The sequence below is a fragment of the Diadema antillarum genome, unplaced genomic scaffold (assembly GCF_040938485.1).
Source record: "Diadema antillarum isolate AM-2024a unplaced genomic scaffold, OU_Dant_1.0 seq00003223_RagTag, whole genome shotgun sequence".
Classification (NCBI taxonomy): Eukaryota; Metazoa; Echinodermata; class Echinoidea; order Diadematoida; family Diadematidae; genus Diadema; species Diadema antillarum.
Window position 1 is genome coordinate 257,144 of NW_027273808.1, and position 23,417 is coordinate 280,560.

The 23,417-nt window shown below is 40.9% G+C and overlaps 1 protein-coding gene across 1 annotated transcript in view; it reads left to right on the forward strand.

The window, feature by feature from the left end:
* Positions 1 to 19,943, forward strand: part of LOC139715271 (uncharacterized) — a 39,887-nt gene extending 19,944 nt beyond the window's left edge. Inside the window, exons 2-4 of the mRNA XM_071626850.1 lie at positions 13,418 to 13,745; positions 16,161 to 16,380; positions 16,801 to 19,943. Coding sequence (XP_071482951.1) covers positions 13,418 to 13,745; positions 16,161 to 16,380; positions 16,801 to 18,250 — 1,998 coding nt within the window. The 3' untranslated portion in view covers positions 18,251 to 19,943. The remainder of the gene's footprint in view (positions 1 to 13,417; positions 13,746 to 16,160; positions 16,381 to 16,800) is intronic.
* The last annotated feature ends 3,474 nt before the right edge of the window (positions 19,944 to 23,417 follow it).

A 23,417-nucleotide genomic window follows, 5' to 3' on the forward strand; every position in this document is an offset into this window, starting at 1 on the left:
AACTTCAGTTTGTCTGGTCTAAAAGTATGGAGCATAATGTTATTCTTGTCATGATAGAATAACTTCAAAATAACAATCAGTCAGATTTTTTATGTCTGGATTTGATTCAGGAGCGTTATTGTGTTTGATGAAAAGAAAAATTGGAAACTTCATAATTTCATGTACACACTGTATGTCAAAGTTATTATAAGGGGATTTTTTTATTTTTATTGAAAGGTTTATTTATTCATATCACATCTCGTAGCCCGAGGGCTAAATTGCGTATAATATCACATAAAATATATACATACAAATTCAAACATTCAGACGGTTACAGAGTAAAGCATTTGCACGTGTGATGGAATTGAGTGGGAAAATATCATAAGTATGCAAATCAATAAGGTGAGCATTATCCGATATAATATATCATGCAAGATAAGAACATATTCCACATTTGTCAAAACAAGCAGAACTATATAAAAATACTGTGACGGCTGGTTTGCCTCTACTCCAATAAAACTACAAAACATCATACACAAAACATCAGGTTTGCATGACTGATGATAACCAAAGATAAGATATTTAAAAATTTAAAAATGTGATTGCACAACCCCAATATAATTACATCAACTGATTTTTTTTTTTGTATATTTCATAACCAAATTTTATTCTAATGACTAGATTATCAAATGAAACATATACCCTAGCACTCTCATCCGACCCCTTAAAAATACCCGTGACCCACATTCTTCTTTAAACATAATCCAAATAACAACATCAAACTCACAGAATAGTTCCTCTAACTGTCCAAAAATATACATAAAAATATACATAAAAATGTCATATTTCTCCATTTAGAATTGCAGATTTATTTAAAAAATAGCTTTATGGGGGTGATTCTCAAAGCAATATACGGAAGAGATGTAGAGTATAGAGATACGAGAGGGATAGAGGGAGAAGGAGAGATAAAGGCAATAAGTATGTGTATACAATACATCATGCACAATACGCACAAATACACAGCCTTTTGCATGTAGTCACATACCATGTGCGAACCTTTGTATAAGGGGGCAGGGTTACAAAAATAACATATTTATATTCTGCGTAGCTTTCTCAGTAAGATACATATCATAAACCACACATATTTGTTAATAGATATTGGGAAAATAGAAAGATACTCGGTGATGAACAGCAACATAGTCAGAAAAGTTGCTCCATCAAAAATGATAACATTATCAGTGAAAGTTTTCGCCTGCCGGGGGAGATGGGAAGGACAAAACAAATTGGATTAAAAAAAAAAGAGGGTCTAGCAAATTTTGGATGTGTATGTAATACATCATACAGGTATACACATACATACATACATACATACACAGACTTATGCATGTGCATACATTACTACGGACGTTTGTATGGGGGTGCAGAATGAGAAAATAAATTTATATCCTATTCAACTTTCACAAGAATGAATACATACATATCGTGGACCGCACATATAAAAATTGTAAAGATAAGGAGATACAGCAACGTGATAGGGAAGGTGGCCCCATCAAAATAAAAACAGAGTCAATGAAAGCTTTCACCTGGTAGAGCAGATTGGAAGAACGTGGTAGAATGGGTAAAAGAGGGGTCTAGTAAAGATAGAGAGGGAGAAGGAGAGACAAAGAAGGACTACGTGAATGTGTGTATGCACACATAGGTATACAAACAAACACAGCCATATGCATGTACAACTTTACTCAGGAATCCAATAGTGACGTAATCAGAAAAGTAATCCATTAAGAAAATAACATAATAAAACTCATTTGTATTATGTCATAGGGTAATGATATAGAGGTGATGACCTTGATAACCTTTTCTGAACAGGAAAGGAGGAGGTTAAAAGGAGAGAAAGAAGTAAAAGGCTGAAGGAGAGAGAGAGGGGAAAAAAAGACTGTAAGGAATGAGTATGAGTATGAGGGGCGTGTCATCATTCATCACACAGAGACTTGTCAGTAGTCTTAACCCGGGATAACAATTCAAAATGATTTACATTGATGTAGAATTCAACAGCCTTGTGAGGTAAGGAATTGCACTATTCTCGAAACGCTTAGTGCATCACTGATTCACTATTGCATATTTATTAATTTATAGTGACTTTTCAAAGAAAACTGTTTCATGAAAACCTGCGAAACTTTACAATATCATAACTTCGGGGAATTAATTTTCTTCCGATTTTGATCACAGTTCACTGACTGTATTGCTTGTAAAGGCCGTGTCACACCTTTCCGGGCAAGCCTTGCGTGCGACTTGCGAAGAACAATTCTTACTACCCGGAGGTCCCCGCAGATGACCCGCACATGACAGTACATAGCACATATCTCACCCGTAGTCGCCCGGAGGTGCGCACGCGAATCTTTTTTTTTACCCGCAACCATGTTTAGGCCCTGTCACTCCTTTCTGGGCAAGCTACGCGGGCTTGTTGCGTGTGGGGATTTTCCAGCATATCCGACAGTTTCTGAGGGCGGACATGGATTTGGGCGAGTTTTGCATGTGTACTTGCTGGTCGCGTTCTACTTAAGTTCTACTTGCGGGTATTCTGTGTGACCTGCGTGCCAGGCTCCTCGGGGCTGACAACTCAGTGAAGAAATTCCTTTGAAGGAATGGCAGAAGTCCCACATAATATCATTGTCTTTGCCGCATACGGCAACTGCGAAGTACCTGCGTGGAAGTTGCCTGCGAGGTGCTGCTGCTAAGGGCCTTCTACTGGACCTCTGCGGGATCCCCGCCTCACCCGGAAAAGTTTTGGTCATGCTCAAACTTAGCTGCGGGTAAATCGGACTTGCGTGCGCACCTCCGGGGAACTTCGTGCGAGATACGCGCTTGGTACTGTCAGGTGCGGACCAACTGCGGAGAGCTCCGGGTAGCAAATTTGTTTCCCCGCAAGTCAACCCGCAAAACTTCCCCAGATACGGTATGAAAAGGCCTTGGGCATGCTCAAAACTTGTTCCGAGTGACTCGCGGGGGTTTGCCCGCAGAGGTACACGCAGAACACCAGTAGGAGACCCATACCGGCAGCACCTCGCAGGCAACTCCAACGCAGGTACTTCGCAATACCCGTAAGTCGCTCGTAACAGAAAACGGATCAGTTTCAAAGCTCTTACGCAGGTCACACGGAATACACGCAAGTAGAAGGTAAGTAGCACGCGTCTAGCAGGTAAGACACACGTGCGAAACTCTCTTGCGTGCTTGAAAATCCCTACTCGCAACAAGCCCGCGCAGCTTGCCCGGAAAGGTGCGACACGGCCTTAAGAGTTTCCCTTTTCTTTTCAGACTAACATTTTATTTGTCCCGGATTTCCACTTTCGACCAATCACCTGCATAATAGAGTCGGTAGGATCTATGTGTTTACTGTATAGGCCTACATCACGGAGGCAATGACTTGATATCGTGGAGATGATTATCTTGCTGCGTTCAATATTTTTGCCTTAGCTTACGGCATAATAATGACGACCATGACGACGTATTGCATAAATTACCAACCACATCTCCCTCGATCATGCCATAATGTAGAGGCTGAACTTGTTGAATGGACTGCATAGGGTTATTCGTTACTTTCCTCATCAAATCATTTTGTCCGTGCACATGAATTCCACGACGATATACCAGGAAGGTGGGATATTATCAGCCATACAGATACCCATAATGAGATTCTATTTGCGTGTTTCCCAGGGTGGGGTATGAAAGGATACGGAATCAAACCGAAAGTGAAATGATCGCATAATCATACTGTTGATATGGAGTGATCGCATTGACATCAATAATCGTGTGCAAAAGCCGAAACTACTTGAGGCAAAGTTCCTATGAGATCGCTTGCAATGGGTGTGTCTGATAGGACATTTCTCAAGATGACATGTACAGGCCTAAATCATTATTCCATGGTAGCTTCCTATACCCAGGAAGGTGGCAATTCTACATCCCTGCTATAGGCTACCAGATGCTTGGATGGTCATGGAATTCTTTATATACAGTAGGTCATACTGCAAAGTGCGGGCATGCCCATGGTTTGGTTTTTGTTGGAGCTTCATTCTTTCGTGAAGTAATGTCCAATCTGACTTCGATGTCCTTCTGTCGTACATAGAGCTAACAGATAAGAGAAAGCCTTCATACACTGTTGCATACTATAAATCCGGGATTCGTGCTGAACCACGCCCATATCGCATTGCGTCCATAGTCACGGTATGCGCAGATCATTTTTTTTTTTCTCCTAAGAGGACGTGCCATGTCAACATGTGAAAGTCCTCTATCACAAAGACACTGTCTATCAATGTGGTGGCTAATCTGAAGAAAATAGTCAATTTCGTAAAGGAACTTGACATCCATATACCCTCCAATAGGTTATGAGAGCTTTGCCGTAAAAACTATACTTATTTTTTTAAATAAAAAAGATAGATACGCAGGAACAAAACCACATTGCTATAACCAGAACCGTGTTCAAACTGATGACGCTGTCTACAAGGAAAAGGGACTATTCAGTATAAATCAGTAGCGATCACCACCAAGCGCAATAGTATATAGGCCTATCAATGTGTCTTTTCATTTTTTCTCTATTTGTTTTTTATTTTTATTTGATTACCTATCAATTCGTTCATTTACGTCTCTCTCCATTTACACGGTCAAATTTAGACGTATTTGAATTTGTGGATGTAATCATTTTCCCCAGGGGCCGTTGATTTGACTAGTTTCATTTGCACGCATTTCATGGACTCCATGCTGTATTAGGAGTAGGTGCTATACTCGACAAGCCTGCGGTATTATATTGAGCGCGGGCATTTTGACTGGCTTCCAAGAAGTACGTACATTACCTGTTACAAACGTATGCACATGATGATAGCTAAATACACATTTTAACTGGAGTGTGTAGTGTAGAGTGTTTCACAGCATTACCTAGGCACTCATACATTATGAAAGTCGTCAACGCAGAGATTTACCGATAAGAGAGGAAAGATTGAAAGGAGGCAGGCAGACAGACCGATTGTTCTTGAACTTCAGTTTGGCACATTCTTACATTTTGTTCAATGTTTTTAGTTTGCCTTCGAGTGAATAATAAGGAAATATTGTGAGAGACCTGAAAAAAGGAGTCTGTCAGCTCCGTGCAGCACATTCATACGTCTCACCGCCAATCGGGTCTTGACCCCAAACTTTGTATCCCAGGGAGCATAGCCTAGCTTTCAGTCTGAAATCAGTTTTTTTTTTTCATCAGCTGATGTGTAATAGTCGCGTTGCTACTGGAATAAAAGAAAGAATTTAGGTCAAGGCAAAGTGATACACAGCGAAAGCAAATAAACCCGCTGTAACAAAATGACAGCAGTTTTTGTCTGGTTCATGAGGCCTGTATGAGAACGCACCACGATAATGCTCAACGTGAGTGTTCAAGCCATTATTTACTATTTGCAGATGAAAAAAACAAACAGCTTTAGTGCTTCAGAATAGTTCTAAAATGTGAGTTTAGGGATACAAACAACCAATGTAAAAATGTTAATCAGTACAGTATAATCAGTGTTAAGCATTGTTAAATATAGGCCTACACAATGTAAACAATAGTTTTATCGAAATCATTTCTAGAAGAAACAGTCTACAGTTATTGTTTACTGAGAAAATTAGTGATAACTCCTTATATTTGAGCCTGAGGCTTCCTTGCAAAATTTTTATATGGTGGGATATTTTGTGATACAACTGAACTATACATAGGCCTATGCATCAAGATACTTGTGATATCATTCCTTTTTTAATCACTGCTCCCAATGGTAAACAGTGGCTTTATGATTTATTACACTAATTACTAGTACCCATCTTGTGTCACAATCTCGTATACCCTATTATTATTATTGTTGTTGTTATTATTATCATTACTATTATTGTTATTATTATTATTATTATTATTATTATTATTATTATTATTATTATTATTATTATCATTATCAGTCTGAAGTGCGACTATATGCGTGCGGAGGTATACTGCCACAGATTGCGAGGATTTTTGACAGCGATAACGAACGCAAGAAAATCACGACAAAGCAACTGTTTGTTGTTGAGTTCATAATAGGGTCACCATAGGATTGTTTACAGCGGGTGGTTGTGGTATAGGAGTGACCCGATCTTCTTGACCTCAAGACGAATAGGCATAAGACACCCTAACTGAAGTTACCAAAGTCTCGAAATATGAACGAACAGTTGTCATGGTAACTGCGTGCGTGCGTGCGTGCCCCCCCCCCCCCCCTCCGCCATTGCCCAGGATGCAGTTGGAATGTAAACCCGCGGTTATGTAGAATATTTCGAAAACAGGATGCCAGGAAAACAAACCCACGTGGTATATCAATGTTCAACTCGGGCAAAGTCCTGTCCGAATCACGCTAACAAGAGAATACAGTAGCACACCAATGCCAATGAGTATATCTAGGCCTAATGCGTAAGTGTGTGTGTGTTTTAATGGTTAAATTGCGATCATTTTGCACTTTTTTTTTCGACATAGTTTCCTCCATTTACTTGAATGCATTTATTCTTTAAAGTTTAAATGAAGACGTCGCATTTCAGGAGGTTAATAAAATTCACGACAGAATCGGATAACCTCAATGATGTTTATTACTGGAGCTTATGAAGGTTTTATCGCTGGCGCAGTCGGAAAGCCGCTAGAGTATCTATACGAATCTACAGAGGTATGTGAATGTATCTTGGCTGTTCAAAGGTTAACATAACCCAGCCATGAGAATCCAGTCTATCTTATAATTGGAGAAGGTCATGGGCCTCCACGCGTTGTAAGCCAAAAGAAAGCAAACGAATCCCAATGACAAAGAAGCTCCGTGTTATCTAATCGTTATTCAGTTATCTTTTGCATACTGCATCGTGTACCAGCAACAACCGATTGGATATCGCATTACTGAGGAGAGGTGTTGGTATCACAGAAGCCTGTACCACCAATTTCTTCCTGGTCTGTGAGTATTGAATGTTCATTCGTCGCTATAAACGCCCAGATTGGCGGATCAGTCAGAGGTGGAGTCCCCTTCCTGGTCAGCGGAAAGAGAAGGAACGAAAGATGAACAAAGTGGGCGGAAGTTATTAACGCGTTTTGATGTCTGTAAAAATAGCGATATTTATGATATGAAAACATCTGCGACACTAGGTTGAAAATGAAATGAAACGAATATCACCGTAGCCTCACTCATACAGCAGCATTACTCATGTCTTTTACATTTCAGAACTTTCCGCATGAGAGCTTGCGAGATTCTCATATATGATATATGATCCTGATGTGAGGGTGGGGGAGGTGTTCTGTTCCTCCCTCCTCTGTCTTTGTGGCACTTATCTTTGTTTGATACCATGTTCTAGATCAAGTTATTAATCCACTGCGGTCGTTTACTAAGCAACTATACGTGCACTAGAACGCACACACACGCACACACACACACCCACGTCGACACCGTGACCACTGGAGAAACCTCCTACGCTTCAGCAATGTTAATTTAAAGCCACTATTTATCATTTGCAGATGAAAAAAAATGCTTTAGTGCTTCTAAATAGTTCTAAAATGTGAGTTAATAGGGTAAGAAACAACCAACATAAAAATGCTAATCAGTATAATCAGTGTTAAGTACTATTAAGATATTTATGCAAGGTGTGGTCATAGATTTATTGAAATTGTTGTCAGAATAAACCGTCTACAGTTAGGTTTATTGAGAAAAGTAATGATATGTGTCCTTTATTTGGGCCTTCATTGCCAAATTTTGTGTGGTAGGATGTTTTGCGATACATCTGAACTATAGGCCCCACATATTATGCATCAAATGTGATAATTCGAACATTTTTAAATCACTGCTCCCAATGGTAAACAGTGGCTTTGATGTAGATGGAAGATTTATCTTCAAAGAGTTATCACTGTGATAACTTGTTGACGAAGAATAGAAGTCGTATCATTACGATTTTACTGAACGTTACTGAAATAGTTTGGAAGCAGTGATACGGTTGCGAAATGTTATATTTTTTACTTACACTTGGTTTGATGCAGTTTGTGTGGACGTGTGTGTGTGCGTGTGTAATGTGTGTTTGCGCGCAGGGGTGGGGAACGGTCGGTCAGGTTCTACTGCACTTTGTGACCTTGAACTTGGAAGTTCATGTGGCTTTGGCGTACACAATTTGCACACCTCTCCTCGTGTGATGTTGGACGCACCTATTTTATATCATAGAGCCAGCTGGCGGGTTCCACCGGTAGTTGTCTTCTCCGTTGGCCAAGCACAAAGCGGGGTTTCAACTCTGTATTTCCTCTGTTTACTCTATTTTTCAGAGACTTCCAATTTTTTACATTTATTGCAGCGATTGCAATTATATTATTCTTCCCACATCCCACGGACAGATTATTTGTTGACATTGCCCAACATCTTGGGCGTCACGTGATTGAACAGAAATAACAGTAGCTATACGTCCATGTCAATTGATGGTAAGACAGCGACAAAACGATGACGTGGGTGCCAGTATGGTACCTTAGATTTCGCAAGCTGTGTATTATTTCTACAGACATTCCTACACAATGTGTTGCCGCAGAAAGATTATTATTTCATTTTCCCTTTCGCATGATCGTATGAAACCCGCAGAGTCGTTTCTTTGATCGGAATCCAAGCGTTGATAAGTCGGTGATGACAGCGAAGTTCTGCCTTTCTGTTTGTTCTGAGAACATCAGAAATAGAAAAAACACACAAAACTAAGCGAAATCCTTGAGGAAACTGTAGTGCAGTTCTTTAATCACCAGCCTTGTATTGCAATGTTCACTGAAATCCACTTTTTCTTTTGCTGCCGTATGCTTTTTTCGTTTAAAACTTGCAGAATTCTTTCTGTATGACACAGTTCAAACAAAATTTGGAGCCGGTAAAGTAAATTAGTGACTACCTTTTTTTTTTTTAACGTGTATTTGTCGTTGGCCCACGGAAATCTCTTGAGTGTCCCCATTCAAATCTTCTTGACCTTTTTTCACTTTTCATCAAACATGTAAATACGTCGACAAGCGGTCTTGATCGTCGCGTGTAGCCAAACACCGAGTATCCAATGCATAATGGACAAGAATCGAGTCGAGTGTCTATTGGTATACCAATCCTGAATATACACATGAGGTGGGTGCGTGCTTGTTGATTTAAAGTTTGCTGCCAATAAAGTTGAAGTGTGCCGGATCGACAAAGTAATGGATGGGCAAATTTGACCCTGCGTGTCACCTCGCAGTTTCCTCCAGTCGATTTTATCTCCCGAGCCAGCTTCTGAACCGACGTGTTTTTAAGAGCATTCTTGGAACATAGGAGACAACTGTTTGGCCATGGGCCTGCATTGATAGCGATTTCATGTATGCCGTGAACCCAACGAAGTACACAAAGAGATTACATGGCGCTGTGTGAATGATGGCTGATCCAGCGTACTAAATTAAAGGGGGATTCCCCGTCATGTAAAATTAATAAAAGAGTATAAAGAGTCTTCCTTTTGCCGTCTCGTCTGAGGAACACGACTTGGGCAGTTTCAACAAAACGGCATGTAAAATAATTTTCTCACCTTTTTTTCTCACTTGCGAGTGAGATGAACTGATGATACAATCGCCTTTATAAAAGTTTCCATTTGGTTTGCACTTGATGATGCTGGGGAAACTCTGTGTTCAATTTTCTTAACTCTCTGAAACTCTTGAACCACTGTTTATTTCTTTGGCCTTCGTTACACATAGCAATGTCGCAAGGAGTATAGAGTTCCCCTCCGTGTTACAAGTCTTTTTGTTGGCTTGATTGTCGTTGAACCGATATCATAATGGCAATGAATGATGACTTCAAGGCAGCAGTTTGATGTTGTTGTAGAAGCACACATGCAGACAGAGGGATACAGTATAGCAATGAAGAGGTTTGTGTATAATACATATTTTCTCAACACTGAAAGAGTGCACGTTATACACTCATTACAGACGTACATTGGTGAAACAGAGCTCCCTGGTTCTACAGGAGGTTCCCCTGACAGTGGCGTATCTCTTCCTGTCGTGACAATAATGGAATATCAAAACCTTGCAAACTTGGGAATAATGTAACATAATTAGGCCTAATATGCTTCACCCTCAGTGCTTTTTTGACCCTCGCTGGTTTTGATGCTTGAATCTTGGCAGCCGTAATGTTATAGCAGTTCCGTCAAGAAATGATGAAATATGCGGATATTTGTCAATCTTAAAAGTGTGCTTAGTCTACGGAAAAGGGCCGAGTTGGGGGGGGGGGGGAGGGTGTGGGAGAAGGTATTAGTAGGCCTAAACCTCCCACGCCGGGGGGGGGGGGGGAGGGGGTAATATTCAGAATTGAAATTCAACAATCTTGTGCACTCTAAGGGTGAAATATTTGAACAGTTTTCTATCAAAAACACATAAAAGTTTTCCACATGTCGGAAATTATTGGGGGGGGGGGGGGGGGTGGGGAGAAATTATATGTTTGTTCCCCTCCCCCCCCCCCCCCCCCTCCCCGATAGACGCCTCTGGCTGCCAACGAATCCAGGCATGTTCCCGGCCAATGTTGCTTGGGACTATGGACTTTGCACCCGTCTGTCTGAACATTATTGACAACGAGCATGTGTTCGAGATGTACATGTAATGTACGTCTTTACATCTCGGTGACCATGGCAACTATTTATGGAGCGACTTCACGTATAGTCAGAGTTCGAGGTAGACATTCTGGATTCATGGAATTAGCCCTTGCTTGAAAAAGGGAGTCACGTAGTAGACTTGGGATTACAGAGAACTAGAAACGATCCATAAGAATATTTATATTTCGTTCGTTTGACGTGGTGTCAAGTGCGATGTTCTCATGGAGTATACTTCATGCCTCGACATGCGATGGTTAGAAAGAATTAAAAAATGCATAGAATTATACCAATTAATTAACACAAACCATGCGTGTAATATTATCATTTCTTCATTCAAAACGTCTCAGATGCGAACGCCAAAGGACAGATGCAAAATACTAAACAGATGACGCTATGGGCAATATGTTTAGGGGACAAAACATAATATCGTATTGTGTGGTCAATGATTGATAAGTAGAGAAATAGATATCGCATAGTATGTACACACACACACACACACACACACACACACACACACACACACACACATATATATATATATATATATATATATATATATATGTATATTATATATAATCATATATATATATGTATATTATATATATATATATATATATATATATATATATATATATATATAGTAGATTGATACAGATTTGAAAGATAAAAGGCAGAGTGTTGCTTTGTTTTTCGTGATTACTAAATATTGTAACAAGGAGGATATCATGATGGACGTAACATGAGTCCCTTCCTCGATGACAATGTACAAACATTCCGGGTGTAGACTTCTGCAGCACGTTGTAGATGAAACTGCTCTCTAATAAACAGCAAGCAGCCTGTGCTTCTCTTTCCATGAATCTGGCTTCAAGGCCTTTTTTTTTTCAAATTTTAAATAACACTTTCTGCAGTCTTTTGTTTAACCAATCACTTGGCTGACATACTCCATCTCTGAGATAGTATTGGAATCACTGAGTGAGAGCCAAATGACCGTATAAACAGTCGTAGGATCTCTCTCGCACTCTTATTTATCGCGCAATGATACAACGGGGTAGCAAAACGTCTTGACAGAGACTATAAGTCATGTTCATGTCTTTGAACTTAATCGCGACATTGCTTCTCATCGAAACTGATAGGTAATCAATGTCATATGACAACGTAGCACCACTGTATTATTTCAACCTTTCAAGGAAATCATTGATAGTTGACAAGTCATTATCAACTCTATTTTTGTTGCTGGTTATTATCGCACGTCCGGACATGGTCAATACATTAAAGCCACTGTTTACCACTGGGAGCAGTACTAAAACAAAAATAATGTGCGAGTTATCACATCTGATGCATGTTTATTACAGTTCACTGGTATCACAAATCAATCTTCCATTTTGAATTTTACAATAAAGGCGATATCACTAATTTTCTCACAGTAAACCATAACTGTAGACGGTTTATTCTAACGATTCCCAACAAAACTATTGTTCACATTTTGTATTAACAGTACTAAACATTGATTATACATTGATTAACATTTTTCCATTGGTTGTTTCTATCCCTAACTCATATTTTGAAAATATTTTGATGGACTAAAGCTGGTTTTGTTTTTCATCTGCAAATGGTAAATACACGTTGGCTTTGATATTGAATTCCGTAGTGCATGGTGTCCATTTTTTTCCCACCCACATCTTCTTGAGTAATAGAGGGAGCTTCCCTTTGAAGAGCTCACGGTTATAGCTCGATACTGAGGAAGCCGTAGGCCTATACCTTTCCTTCCTATCGTCAGATTTTCTAAAATGTTTCATTTGCTGTGACACTATTATAGTGGATGTTAAATTGGATGTTCCATGTTAGTATTGTATCTGTTTTCCATACTCGGGAGAAAGCAAGGAGGATGAAGGTCGCCACTAATGATATCTGACATGCATTCATCCGGCCGGGTGGTAATCATGATAATAGCGTGTGAAAAATCAGTGTTGGTATAAAGCGTTCCTACCTTCCGCCACTTCAATGCGGTTAGACGAAGTGATGTATATACCCCAATAATGATAATGATAATTCGAGGAGATAATACGATATAAGAGATCTCTGGCGGAAATTCCCACGTGAAACCTTGGCATTGCTCGAGTGTTATCGTTCGTTCTCAACATACATTTACATAAATTAATGGAGTAGGTAAAATTTCACTCTTCAAAACAACATAAACGACAACCATCCATTTTGGAGTGATGTATCGGGTGTGATACCATGAACGATAATGCTAGGGTTTTCTTTCACTTTTCAACCATGTAGCAAGAGAGATGTCTCTTTTGCCACCCCTTCAAATTAAAAGTCATCCTGGGATTGATCCACATTAGTTTACTTAGGATGGATATAATTTCTTCTATTTCAGTTTTTAAAAAGGAGAAAATTTTGTGAAGAATTACGTGTGTATAGTGTGTATATAGATGGGACAGATGTTAAGTGATACGATCATTTCTTCATCATCTAACTTGAATGTGTGATTGAATGATAATATGAATGTTTGCATAATTTTTAAGATATTTACAATTCATGTATATTTATGTATACTTTTCAAATATATATATATAGCCGATGGTGAGGACTCCAACTTCAATGGAGAAGGGTTTTGCTTGTATTTTCAATGTGTCTTCTTCCAGGTGGCTGGGATTGTTGGAATATAAGAATTGTGCAATACATTGTTATTATTATATCAGGGGGTTGTCGACGAACTTGCTCTGATCTCTTGCACCTCTTATACCCACTGCCTATAATCCCTCCCACATTACTGATAACGTCTCCTTGTATCTTTTCCCCTTCCATGCAGGCGTGGAAGCGGAAATGGGTCGTGATCCGCACCAACACTACCAAGGACTCGTCGCAGTCCTCCGTGCTCCTGGAGCTGTACATGGAGAAGGGGGCCTACAACAAGCAGGTAACCAGTCTCCTGCTGGAGGGCATCACCCACATCCGGAGGGTCATCTCCAAGAGCCAGAGTAGGGCCTTTGAGTTCCTCAAGGGCGGAGGCACGGTGGCGCTGACCCTGTCCGGAGACAGCGAGACCGACACCCAGGAGTGGATGGATGTGTTCCGGAAGCTGCTCCTGCCCGCATCAGAGCAGAAAGAGGTTACATCGGTGCTGGGCTTCGGCTCAGGTGCGTCAGTCTTGTGTCCCCTCCCCCTTTAGTTCCATCTGTGTTCTGTTGCCCTAAGCTTCCAACTCTACATAATGTTTTCCCTATCGTTTTCTTTCTGCATATGTAAAAATCAGGCTTTGAATTCGTCAATGTTCAGATTTAATAATTTTTCCTCTGTTTATTCTGTCGATGTGGGAGAGCCCCCTTTCCACTGACCAGTGCTTCAATAATTATTGTCACCAGACTTTTTTTTTCTGAATATTTAGATCGATATTGAAATCAACAAAATCTTGGTGGAACTAATTGATGGGAGATCGAGCGATTAGAAGTGATCGTACGTTTGTGAAGTTCACGTTCACGTTTCTTTGTGAAAACGAGAAAGAAATTGTCACGGCTTGAAAAGATTCAACGTCGTCAAGTATATGTCATAACAAAGATGTACCTGTTTTGAAGCACACGAGTTTTCATCGTCAGTTTATCGCTCTGTTTTGTTTTTAACTTTTTTATGAACCACTCCTCCCAACCGTTTCCCAGTCTGTTCGATCTCTGCTCCTGCCTCCGAAGATAAATATCCGTGTTTTAATGTATGTTCGCTCTACCTTCCTACATTTTGGTCTACAGTTGAAGTGCTGACTTTTGAATTCCATTCTTTCCAAGCGTATTGTTTGTAATCCGAAACCCCTCCATGACCTGCTAACGTATGTTTTTCATTCCCGATTTGTTTGGGCTTTCTTTTTCTTTTTTCGTCTCTTTCACATGTTCGATAACATGGTGGAACCGCACCTTTTGAGAAAGTTGTAACATTATACACGTATATTTGTATTTATAGACACAACTTAGGATGGGAAGTTAAGTCTGAGGTATGCAGCTCTTGCTCCCTATTGTTCTTGAGTGCTGGCTGATCGGCAAAGAATGTCTGATAAATGTAGATCGGATGACGGGGGTAAATGTGGGCGGATGGGATGAGAAAGGACTGGCTCGTAAACTACACTGAGAAGACAGAAAGAGAAAGAGAAAGTGAAAGAGGGGGGGGGGGGGGAGCAGCACATTGCACCTTAGTTGAAAAGTAGAGGTGTCTGCGTGGTATCCAAAAATGACGTGCTCTATACAGCAAGCTTTTGTCATCTCATCCACCTTATGTAACTACTACCGTCCCACAATCCCCCGCCAAGTCACTTCTGGGTATGTTAACTGTCAAAGGAAGATCGTCTGCTTTGAAATATCGCGAAGTCAGCATGACAAGCCTCTTTTAGTTTTCGTTTTAAAGCTCTACAATCGATGATTACCGTGACTGTGAGAACCTCCGAGACTTTCATTTTCGCAATAAGTGAGCTATATTTTAGGTACTAAATTGCCATGACAGTTGTTCAACAGTCCTCGTACAAAAACCCGGGCATTTCTGTGAAAAGTCTCATGGCCGTGTGCAAAGAGCTCTGTAATGAATTGAATTTTGAAATTCGACTGAAAGAGCGCATGTTCCGTAGAACACAAGAATTGAATATCATTGATTTCCCCGGTGACCTATATAAAATGTTGATGACGTCACTATTCTCTCTTCAGAAAATCTGCGACGTTGAAATGCTACTCTCCCCCTCCCAACACACACACGTTTTATTTTTAATTCCCCGTTCGAGTTTCGTTCTGTAATACAATAGTCATATTCACACACACACACACACACACACACACACGCACACACAACCAAAACACAAAAATGGCAGTTAGTATTCCACTACTTACGCAGTATGATCACATAAATTCGTACACACAAAGAAAGAATTTATGCACTTATTCAAAGACCTGCAGCTAATCAATGTTGGCCTATCCGTAAAAGTTTTACAAGAAAATCACTAATAGTTCATCATGATGAATTCAATCGCTCTCATTAATGCTGTTTACTCGCATAAAATGAGATACAGTATATTTTCCACAGGGCAGTGTCGTACTACCAAACTATTTGAGGTTTTGCTATTGTGGGTTTGTACATTAGTCGAGGCATGCTGCATATGACACCAGAGTTTTTGTTGGGATTAGAGCTGACTTTACTGTTGACGACATTAAAAAAAGACAAGAAATTTCATCATTTATCTCTTGTTGGAATCTGTGGACCCATTTACGTCAGCCGAAACAGTGTGAAGAGGATGCCATGGACCTTTAGACATGGATGTCTTTTGTCATGACCACGGCGGCCATGCCGGGCACATCCAAGATTGACCTTCATTCATTTTCACATTGGTATCCTTACCATTGCTGGTGGAAATTTGTTGTGATAGTAACGGCATTGCCGAGTAAGTTAGTAACGATGATAATGATATTTGTAAGAATGATAAAAGAAATTATAGAAATGAAGACAGTATTCATTATAATAAAGTGGATGATGATGATGATACCAATGACAGTAATGTTATTGTCATCCTTCTTAACCTACCGCAGAATTCATCCGTGTCAGCGTCATCCCCAACAAGGACTCGGAGAGGCTGAAGCTGTCTGGAGTCTACCTAGCGGGCGTATCTCGACTCACCGTCGCCCTGCACCACCCGCTGACGGGCGAGAAGGCCCTGGAGTGGGACTTGAGGCACCTCAAGAGGTTTATGCTGCCCAGCAAGGGCCCCCAGCAGGACCTGGAGAAGATCGCGTGCCTTCAGATCAGCAAGTGAGTGGTCCTCGCATCAATGCCGCCACTGGCGCGTTAACCCTCCAATACCCGCTGCCAGTCACACACCAAAGCACGATCAGTGGTGTTTAAGAGAAATTGTCCAACGTATTGTATTAGCTGCATGAGGATAACTGATGTATATGTTGTCTGTACTCGTGTCCGATGCAGATTCCGCCATTTCCGAAGATTTTCTGTCTATTAACAACTGAATGGCATGCAATGAAAAACGCACATAGCGACTAAGTCATGTAAGTGGCGCAGGAATACAGAGAATTAATTCATCTTATTTTAGACTAAGAGTTTGCTGGCTTATCAATGGACCCTTCCTGACTATCATTGTGACCAATACAATACAGAAATGTGTGCAACGATTACCCATTAATTGTTCATGACTATCTTATTTTTCCTGTATTACAGTCGAAGTCCCCAGGGCGAAGGGGAGTACCTTTTCTACAGCCCAAGTGCCAAGCCCTTCGTGGAAACCATCTACGAGCGCTTGAGCGCGGCCATCACGGTGAAGGAGCGACGATCCCGCACCTCCTCCATGCTCTTCGAGATCCCGCCCAAGGAACTGGAGCAGCTCGCCAAGGCGATCCAGGAAGGCGGCGATCCCGGGTTCGTCATGGTGGGATCCGACGGGAGCATGGAGGATACTGTGTTTCACGAGGAGGACGAGGAGGACGTTCAGGTCAAGTCCAACGGCGATGCCAGCAACGACAAGACTGCCAAAGAGAACCATGTAAACGAAGTAGCGCCAGACAAGACTAACGGGGGAAATGGGGACGCAGTAGAGATAAAACCGAGTGGGGATGTTGCAGCGGAAGAAAATCACGTGACAGCAAATATGGAGAAAGCAGGCGAGCAGAAGGAAGAACCGTCGAGTAACGGAGGAGACCCCTCGCCGACCAAAAACGCGGAAGAGCAGTCGACGGGTCCTGAAGAGGGAAAGACAGATAACAGTGATCAGAGCTCAACACCAGCAAGTGCTGAGCCGCAAAATTCCGAGACAAATGGAAAAGCCGATGAACATGAAGTGGTAGAAGCCAATGAACAAAGTGCTACTACCGAACAGGTGGCGACCGAGGCTGAGACCAATGGTTCTTGCGAGAAACAGGACGCAGCCACTGGAGCTATTGACCGCGAGGAGGAGGAGGAAGCGGCAGCTGGTGACGTCACACCGCACGTGTCACAAGAAGCGGCAGAGATACACCTTGAAAACGACGCAAGTAAATGTGATGAGGAGAGCGGCAGTAAAGATAGGACTGAAATAACGGACATCACCGAAGCAAAAACTGCTAGCCCGGATAATGATTCGGACACTCAAGATAAGGTAACGTCCGACGACAAAGCAGAGCTTTCGCCAGAGGGGGATACGATTTCGGCAGAAAAAAATGACGCCGCTGAACAAAATGACAGTCCAGGTGAAAGTCAAATTGCAACTGATGGCGACCAATCGCAGGTGGAGGAGGCACCTTCTTCCAGTGAAACGGTGGGAGGAGCGGGGAATCCAGAAGCTGTTCAAGAACAGCAACTCGGTGGTGTCACCGCGACGGCTGGGGAAACTGCGAGTGAAGAGCAACCAGCGACTGGTGACGCTCAGGTCGAGACCTCTTTCGATCAGGAACCGTCTGCTCAGTCCGCGGCTCATGTTTCCGGCGAATCGCCGGAGGTACTCCAGGAACAGCCGGCCGCTACGAACGAGCCCGAACCCAATACTGCCTCGCCAGTGACAGCACCACCTGAATCTTCAGCAGCGGAAGAGGTTCCAGCTTCTCCTCCAGCGGAAGAAAGCGCCGCCAGTGACGTGAAGACAGATGAGTTTCCGGCGGAGTCCAGGAACGAGACGGAGGAAGACACTGCCCTCTGAGGAGTGAAATGCAGCCCTCGTGAAGGCCAGACCGCTTCAAAGACCACGCTGATTTCAGTGAATAAATATTGTCTGCCTGGCACACTTGCAGATGGCGCGAATGAGCTCGCGTATGAATAGAGAGAATGCAGCGAGGGAATATTGAGCCGTGAGCAAGCCACACCTAACAATGGCTATCTCACTTTTTACGATGTCTTCGAATCTTCCTTTGGGACGCCCTCACATCGGAATTTATAGAAATTGGTGATCACATCAACCAAAAAACCCTAATACATTGTATTTACTACATTGTACTTATGCCGAACGAGAAGCGTAATACGTTATTCTGTCGTAGGGCTACTGTCTTGCATTTTTACAGCGTAAGGTGTTTATGGAAATCATTCCAGTTTTGCAGTCAGAAGGAAGTTGAGTTTGCGCAGGCAATCAGATTGTGGGAAAAAACAAACCCTGTAACTGACTAATGTTTGGATTCAGAATTCCTCTTAAAACAGAAACAGTAGCGACGACAACAGCTGCAACGATAACCAAAATTCATCACCGTTATTCTCCACTAATGACTTGCAACCTGTTATCGTCTACTCACAATCACGAGCAACTCGGTATTGCTATCAGATGAAATGTGTTGTCTCTTGAAGACACAGAGTCCTTACCCGATAAAAGCCTTCTCTCCCTCACGTACGACACGATAGACGCGGGTAGAGTTTTTTTTTCTGATTTTTTTTTCCAGGGCATTGGGAATATGATGTAGATTCGTACTGGCTAGGAAAATTCTTCTGACGTCTTTGTCACTAATCGGATACGCGACGAACCTTATTTTTTTTTTTCATGACAGCATCATCTAGGCTTCTTTTAATACGAATGTCTTGTTCCAGATTTTTTTTTTGGAAAATTGCCACACAATGACACTAGCATCGGAAATTGATTTAAGAGGGCACTTGAACGATTACAGTGGTGACTTTCGACGGAAACGTCGGGTTGGCTCAAATGGTGAAAATGATAGTGGAGACAGACTTTTTTTTTTGTGGAGACAGACTTGATGAGTCATATTATTTGTCTTAGTGGCAAACTCATCGCAAGTAAAAACCACCACTCTGTTTTGCAACACACACACCACACCCAAGTGTTTTCGGGTTTTCTTTTTCTTTCGTTTTGTTCTACTTTTGTGTTATTTTTTTATTGTTGTTTCGCAGTATTTTTGGCACCTGAAGTCATGGATATATCCTTTCACTTATGACATCATTGGAAAAATGTTTTGATGAATGAATTATATTAATGGCAGAGGACAAGCCAATTCGTACAGTTCACCATCATAGATCTGAACTGAAAAACAAAACAAAATAAAACACGAGAATGCTGAAAATGGATGATACAGAATTCTTGGCGATTGAAATCCACTAGATTGTAATTTGCTTGCTAAATCTTGATGAATGCATGCCCCGGTTGAGTTTCACACCTTTTGATTAAGACAATTTTAGAATGACTGTTTGAGGTATAGCAAATTAGTTCTTTTGCACAAATAGGCTGAGAGGAATATGAGATTCGACTGAGTACGAATCGTGGTATTTTACTATTCTAAAGTGAACGTTGCATATTGCTCAAACAGGCTAGTTAGGAATCCTGATATTATCGGGTATTACATAATTCAAACTGTGGCGAGGGTGTCGGGATCCATTGTGTATGCATTATTATTATAGCTGATCAGTAACTTGTTTTTGTTATTCGACATTGTCTTCAATTAGTCTATTATACATATTGTGTATTATTCTTTTCGCATTATGCTAGTTATCTTGCCCAGTTGCTACTGTATAATCACATGAATACCAACTCAAGTCTTTTTGCTGAGGATAGTTCGCTTGTAGCAATCGTGCATGTCATACAATTTTTATAGGCATTATGAATCTGTAAGACACTTCTAAAATTCATTTATACGTTTTATATTTTTTCTAGCGCCGACAGTGTGCTGTTTTATATGATAATTTATGGTAATAAACCCTTGTTTGCCTTAATGCTATGGCCTTGTTTGGTTTTTTTTTTCTTCAATATTACTTTTTTTGTAGGTTGTATTTATGTGTGCTGTTGCCATTCTTTGCATTTTAGCAGCTTGATGGCATGTCCAGTGTTACTTCAGGTTTACTAATGGGCTAACAGTGGTATAAGAATATAGGAGGGGTCAAAAAGTTACATGCAAATGATCATAATTATGAACTATTGTCTCTATACAAACTACTTTCACTGCCACTATAGCTGCAGGTATGCCTACTACGCTCTGCCGTGAAATTCACCGCTTGTTTGCCCTGGCACGCACCATCTTTTGTTTTTTGTTTTGTTTTTTTCTCGTGTTTGCAACCATTTGTATCCTCTAAAACTTTTATGCAATAGCACTGAATGCAGTGTTTCGCACGTTGGTTTTTAAGCACGGCCGCAATAAGGGCCTTATACAGCAGCGAACTCTGCTCCGGAGCCGTGAGCGCGCGAATTTAGGAAGTGAGTGATGGTCCGTGTATGAAGCGCGAGTGTCACGAGTTGACACTACAGTGATGCCAGACGGTGGCAGTTCAGTTAATGTGCATGGTTATACGCAGCAACGATTGATTATGCAGTGTGTAATATATTATGAAATGTTACTATTAGAATGGTTACCATCTCCGACAATGAAGGGGATTAACTCGTGCCACGATATTTTAGTGCATTTATTAGGTACCCTATGTGTTTATACTTAATAGGCAGGACTTTATAGTGGACGTTGTCTGTATCCAATGACAACCTTTATGATTTCTTTAACTCTAAGCGACTGTTCGAAAAGAAAGAGGGAAAAAACGACCTCGTTGCAGAGCTTATTGAAAATTAAACAAGGCCAGTGTAATTAGTGCTTGATGGATAAGAAACTCTTGACTAAATGGAGACCGTCGTAAATTAGACATGGAATAGATTTATGTCGTTCATTTAGTCTGCAGAGTTACGTAACTCCCTAGTTACGCCATTGCGAGTGCACTAGTACTTGATGCTAACAGGGAGGTGAGAGTTTTGTCTCACCTCCCTGATGCTAACAAAGTCCTGAGTACAATGTACAACTGAAGTAACGAAATTGTCATAGGTATAATGTTTTTCTGAGAGCGTCATCTTAGGTAAGGGATAAATGGAACAATGAACGGTGGAAAAAGTTGTTATACATGTTGTTTTGGAGATCCCAATCCCAAGCATCTCTCAAACGGGAGATTCTTCCGCCTGGAACGCCAAGCAATTTGAAAGACATTTCGAGCGAACATTATAATTTATTATCATTGGCTGTACATGCGCACAATAAATAAGTATGCACATCACGAGCGCCAAGTGCGACATTTTTGTTTTTAACATAATTTTCAAAACTTAAGTTAAAGCGGGAAACACACAGAGACACACAGCTAGAGCAGGAGATTTTGAGAAAAACATAGCCTCATAAAGCGGGAGAATCGCCGTCACAATTGTATTGCAATAGGCCAGTTTACGAGCGCACTCCAATTCATGGATATTTTTTTTTTCTCCTCCTAGCGATTCCACTCACCTCATCCACCTATGCGTAGTGGGTGCAGTTTGCGTGTAGGTCTATTAGTGGTTGCTTAAGTTTGACCAGGGAGGTGTTAGAGAAGGAATGGAATTTCTGCGTAATTTGTGCAAATTTATGCAGTTTCTATAGCATGACAATTGAATGCTTATATAGCATTCCACTGACTTTGATGTTCCATACCCCAACCGCTCTCCCAGAGAGTTTTGATTAGGAGACCAAAATATAAGGTTCTTAATTTTAACCATTTTAAGCTGTATTGCAAAGGAAATTGTGAAATCCTGAGTGAAATTTTTTGGCTATATTTCACGCAACAAATCCTTCCAGTTTTTCTTCAAAGCTTCTTCAGGATTGAAAAAAAAAAAGAACATTAGCATCGCACGAAAAGTTGGCATTGAACCATCTTGTGATAGAGCAAATAACTTCTGGGAGAGATATGTACACCTACTTGTTTCTTCTCTTTCCCTAGTGCACCTTTCTGGTATGACACAGGCCTCAGACAATCCTCAAGCAAGCTTTAGGCAAGCTTTCTGGTTTTCAGGTAAAAAAAACTTTGAATTAAAGGCACGCATACGAGTTCATGAATAGTAAACTGGTCTATTGTGACTTTGTGATGTCTTTTCTCCGCAGTGTTTTCTCGTGTAAAATAAACGTTTTCCACTCCAGTCGTAGGTGTCTTATAAAGTGTCCAGGGGGGTGTTTCATAAAGCTGTTCGTAAAGTTATGAACAACTTACGAGCGACTGGTGATCAGTTCTGATGTGCTATACTTATCAGAATTTCCATAATTCAGCACAAGAACTGATCACCAGTCGCTCGTAAGTCGTTCGTAACTTTACGAACAGCTTTGTGAAACACCCCCAGGAGGATGCAAAAATGTGTCGGCGTGTGAATGTTACATCGCCATTGTACTGTTCATCAATTTACCTGGCACGACGTCCCTAGCTGATACGCAAGTGTTGGCTAACTCTCAGTTCCATACTACCAAAGTGGGGGGAAAATGTAGCTTAGAGATTGCTTGTACTAGTGGTGTATTCCGTGAAATCTGATTTTTTTGTTTCGTGTTTGAAACTTACCACTGTCCTGCCTGTACTGTTTTCTTTTTCTTTTTCTTTTAAATTGTCGGATAATCACTGACACGTTTGACCTAATTCATCTCGCATAAGTGTGGGAACTGTATTGAATCCATCAACCTTTAAATCTTGTTTAAACTTTAATACGTGTATGTTTAAACCGATCTCAGTTTCCTAATGAAGTCGCGTCGTAGCTGAAATCTATGGTTTATGCTTTGTCTGCGCTTGGAATATATTTTAGTAGGCCTACAATGACTTACAATTATGTAGAATATACCAGTATGGTAATCAATAATTAGCTAATTCACTCACGCGTGTTAGGTATGTACACAATTGTACAGTGTATTTCATGAGTGAACTTGAGTGTTAAAATTCACACTAACTTTGAACTTACTGTTTCAGCTGTAAACTAGAATCTGATGATATATACCGTGAGTGCGTTTTTTCCTCGAAAAATATAAGAAAAAAGAATTATGTCATTTGATCTTTTCAGACCTTCGGCCTTGTTCTACTGAAAAAAGTAATTTTGTCATTTGCAAGAAAAGGAAAAGAAA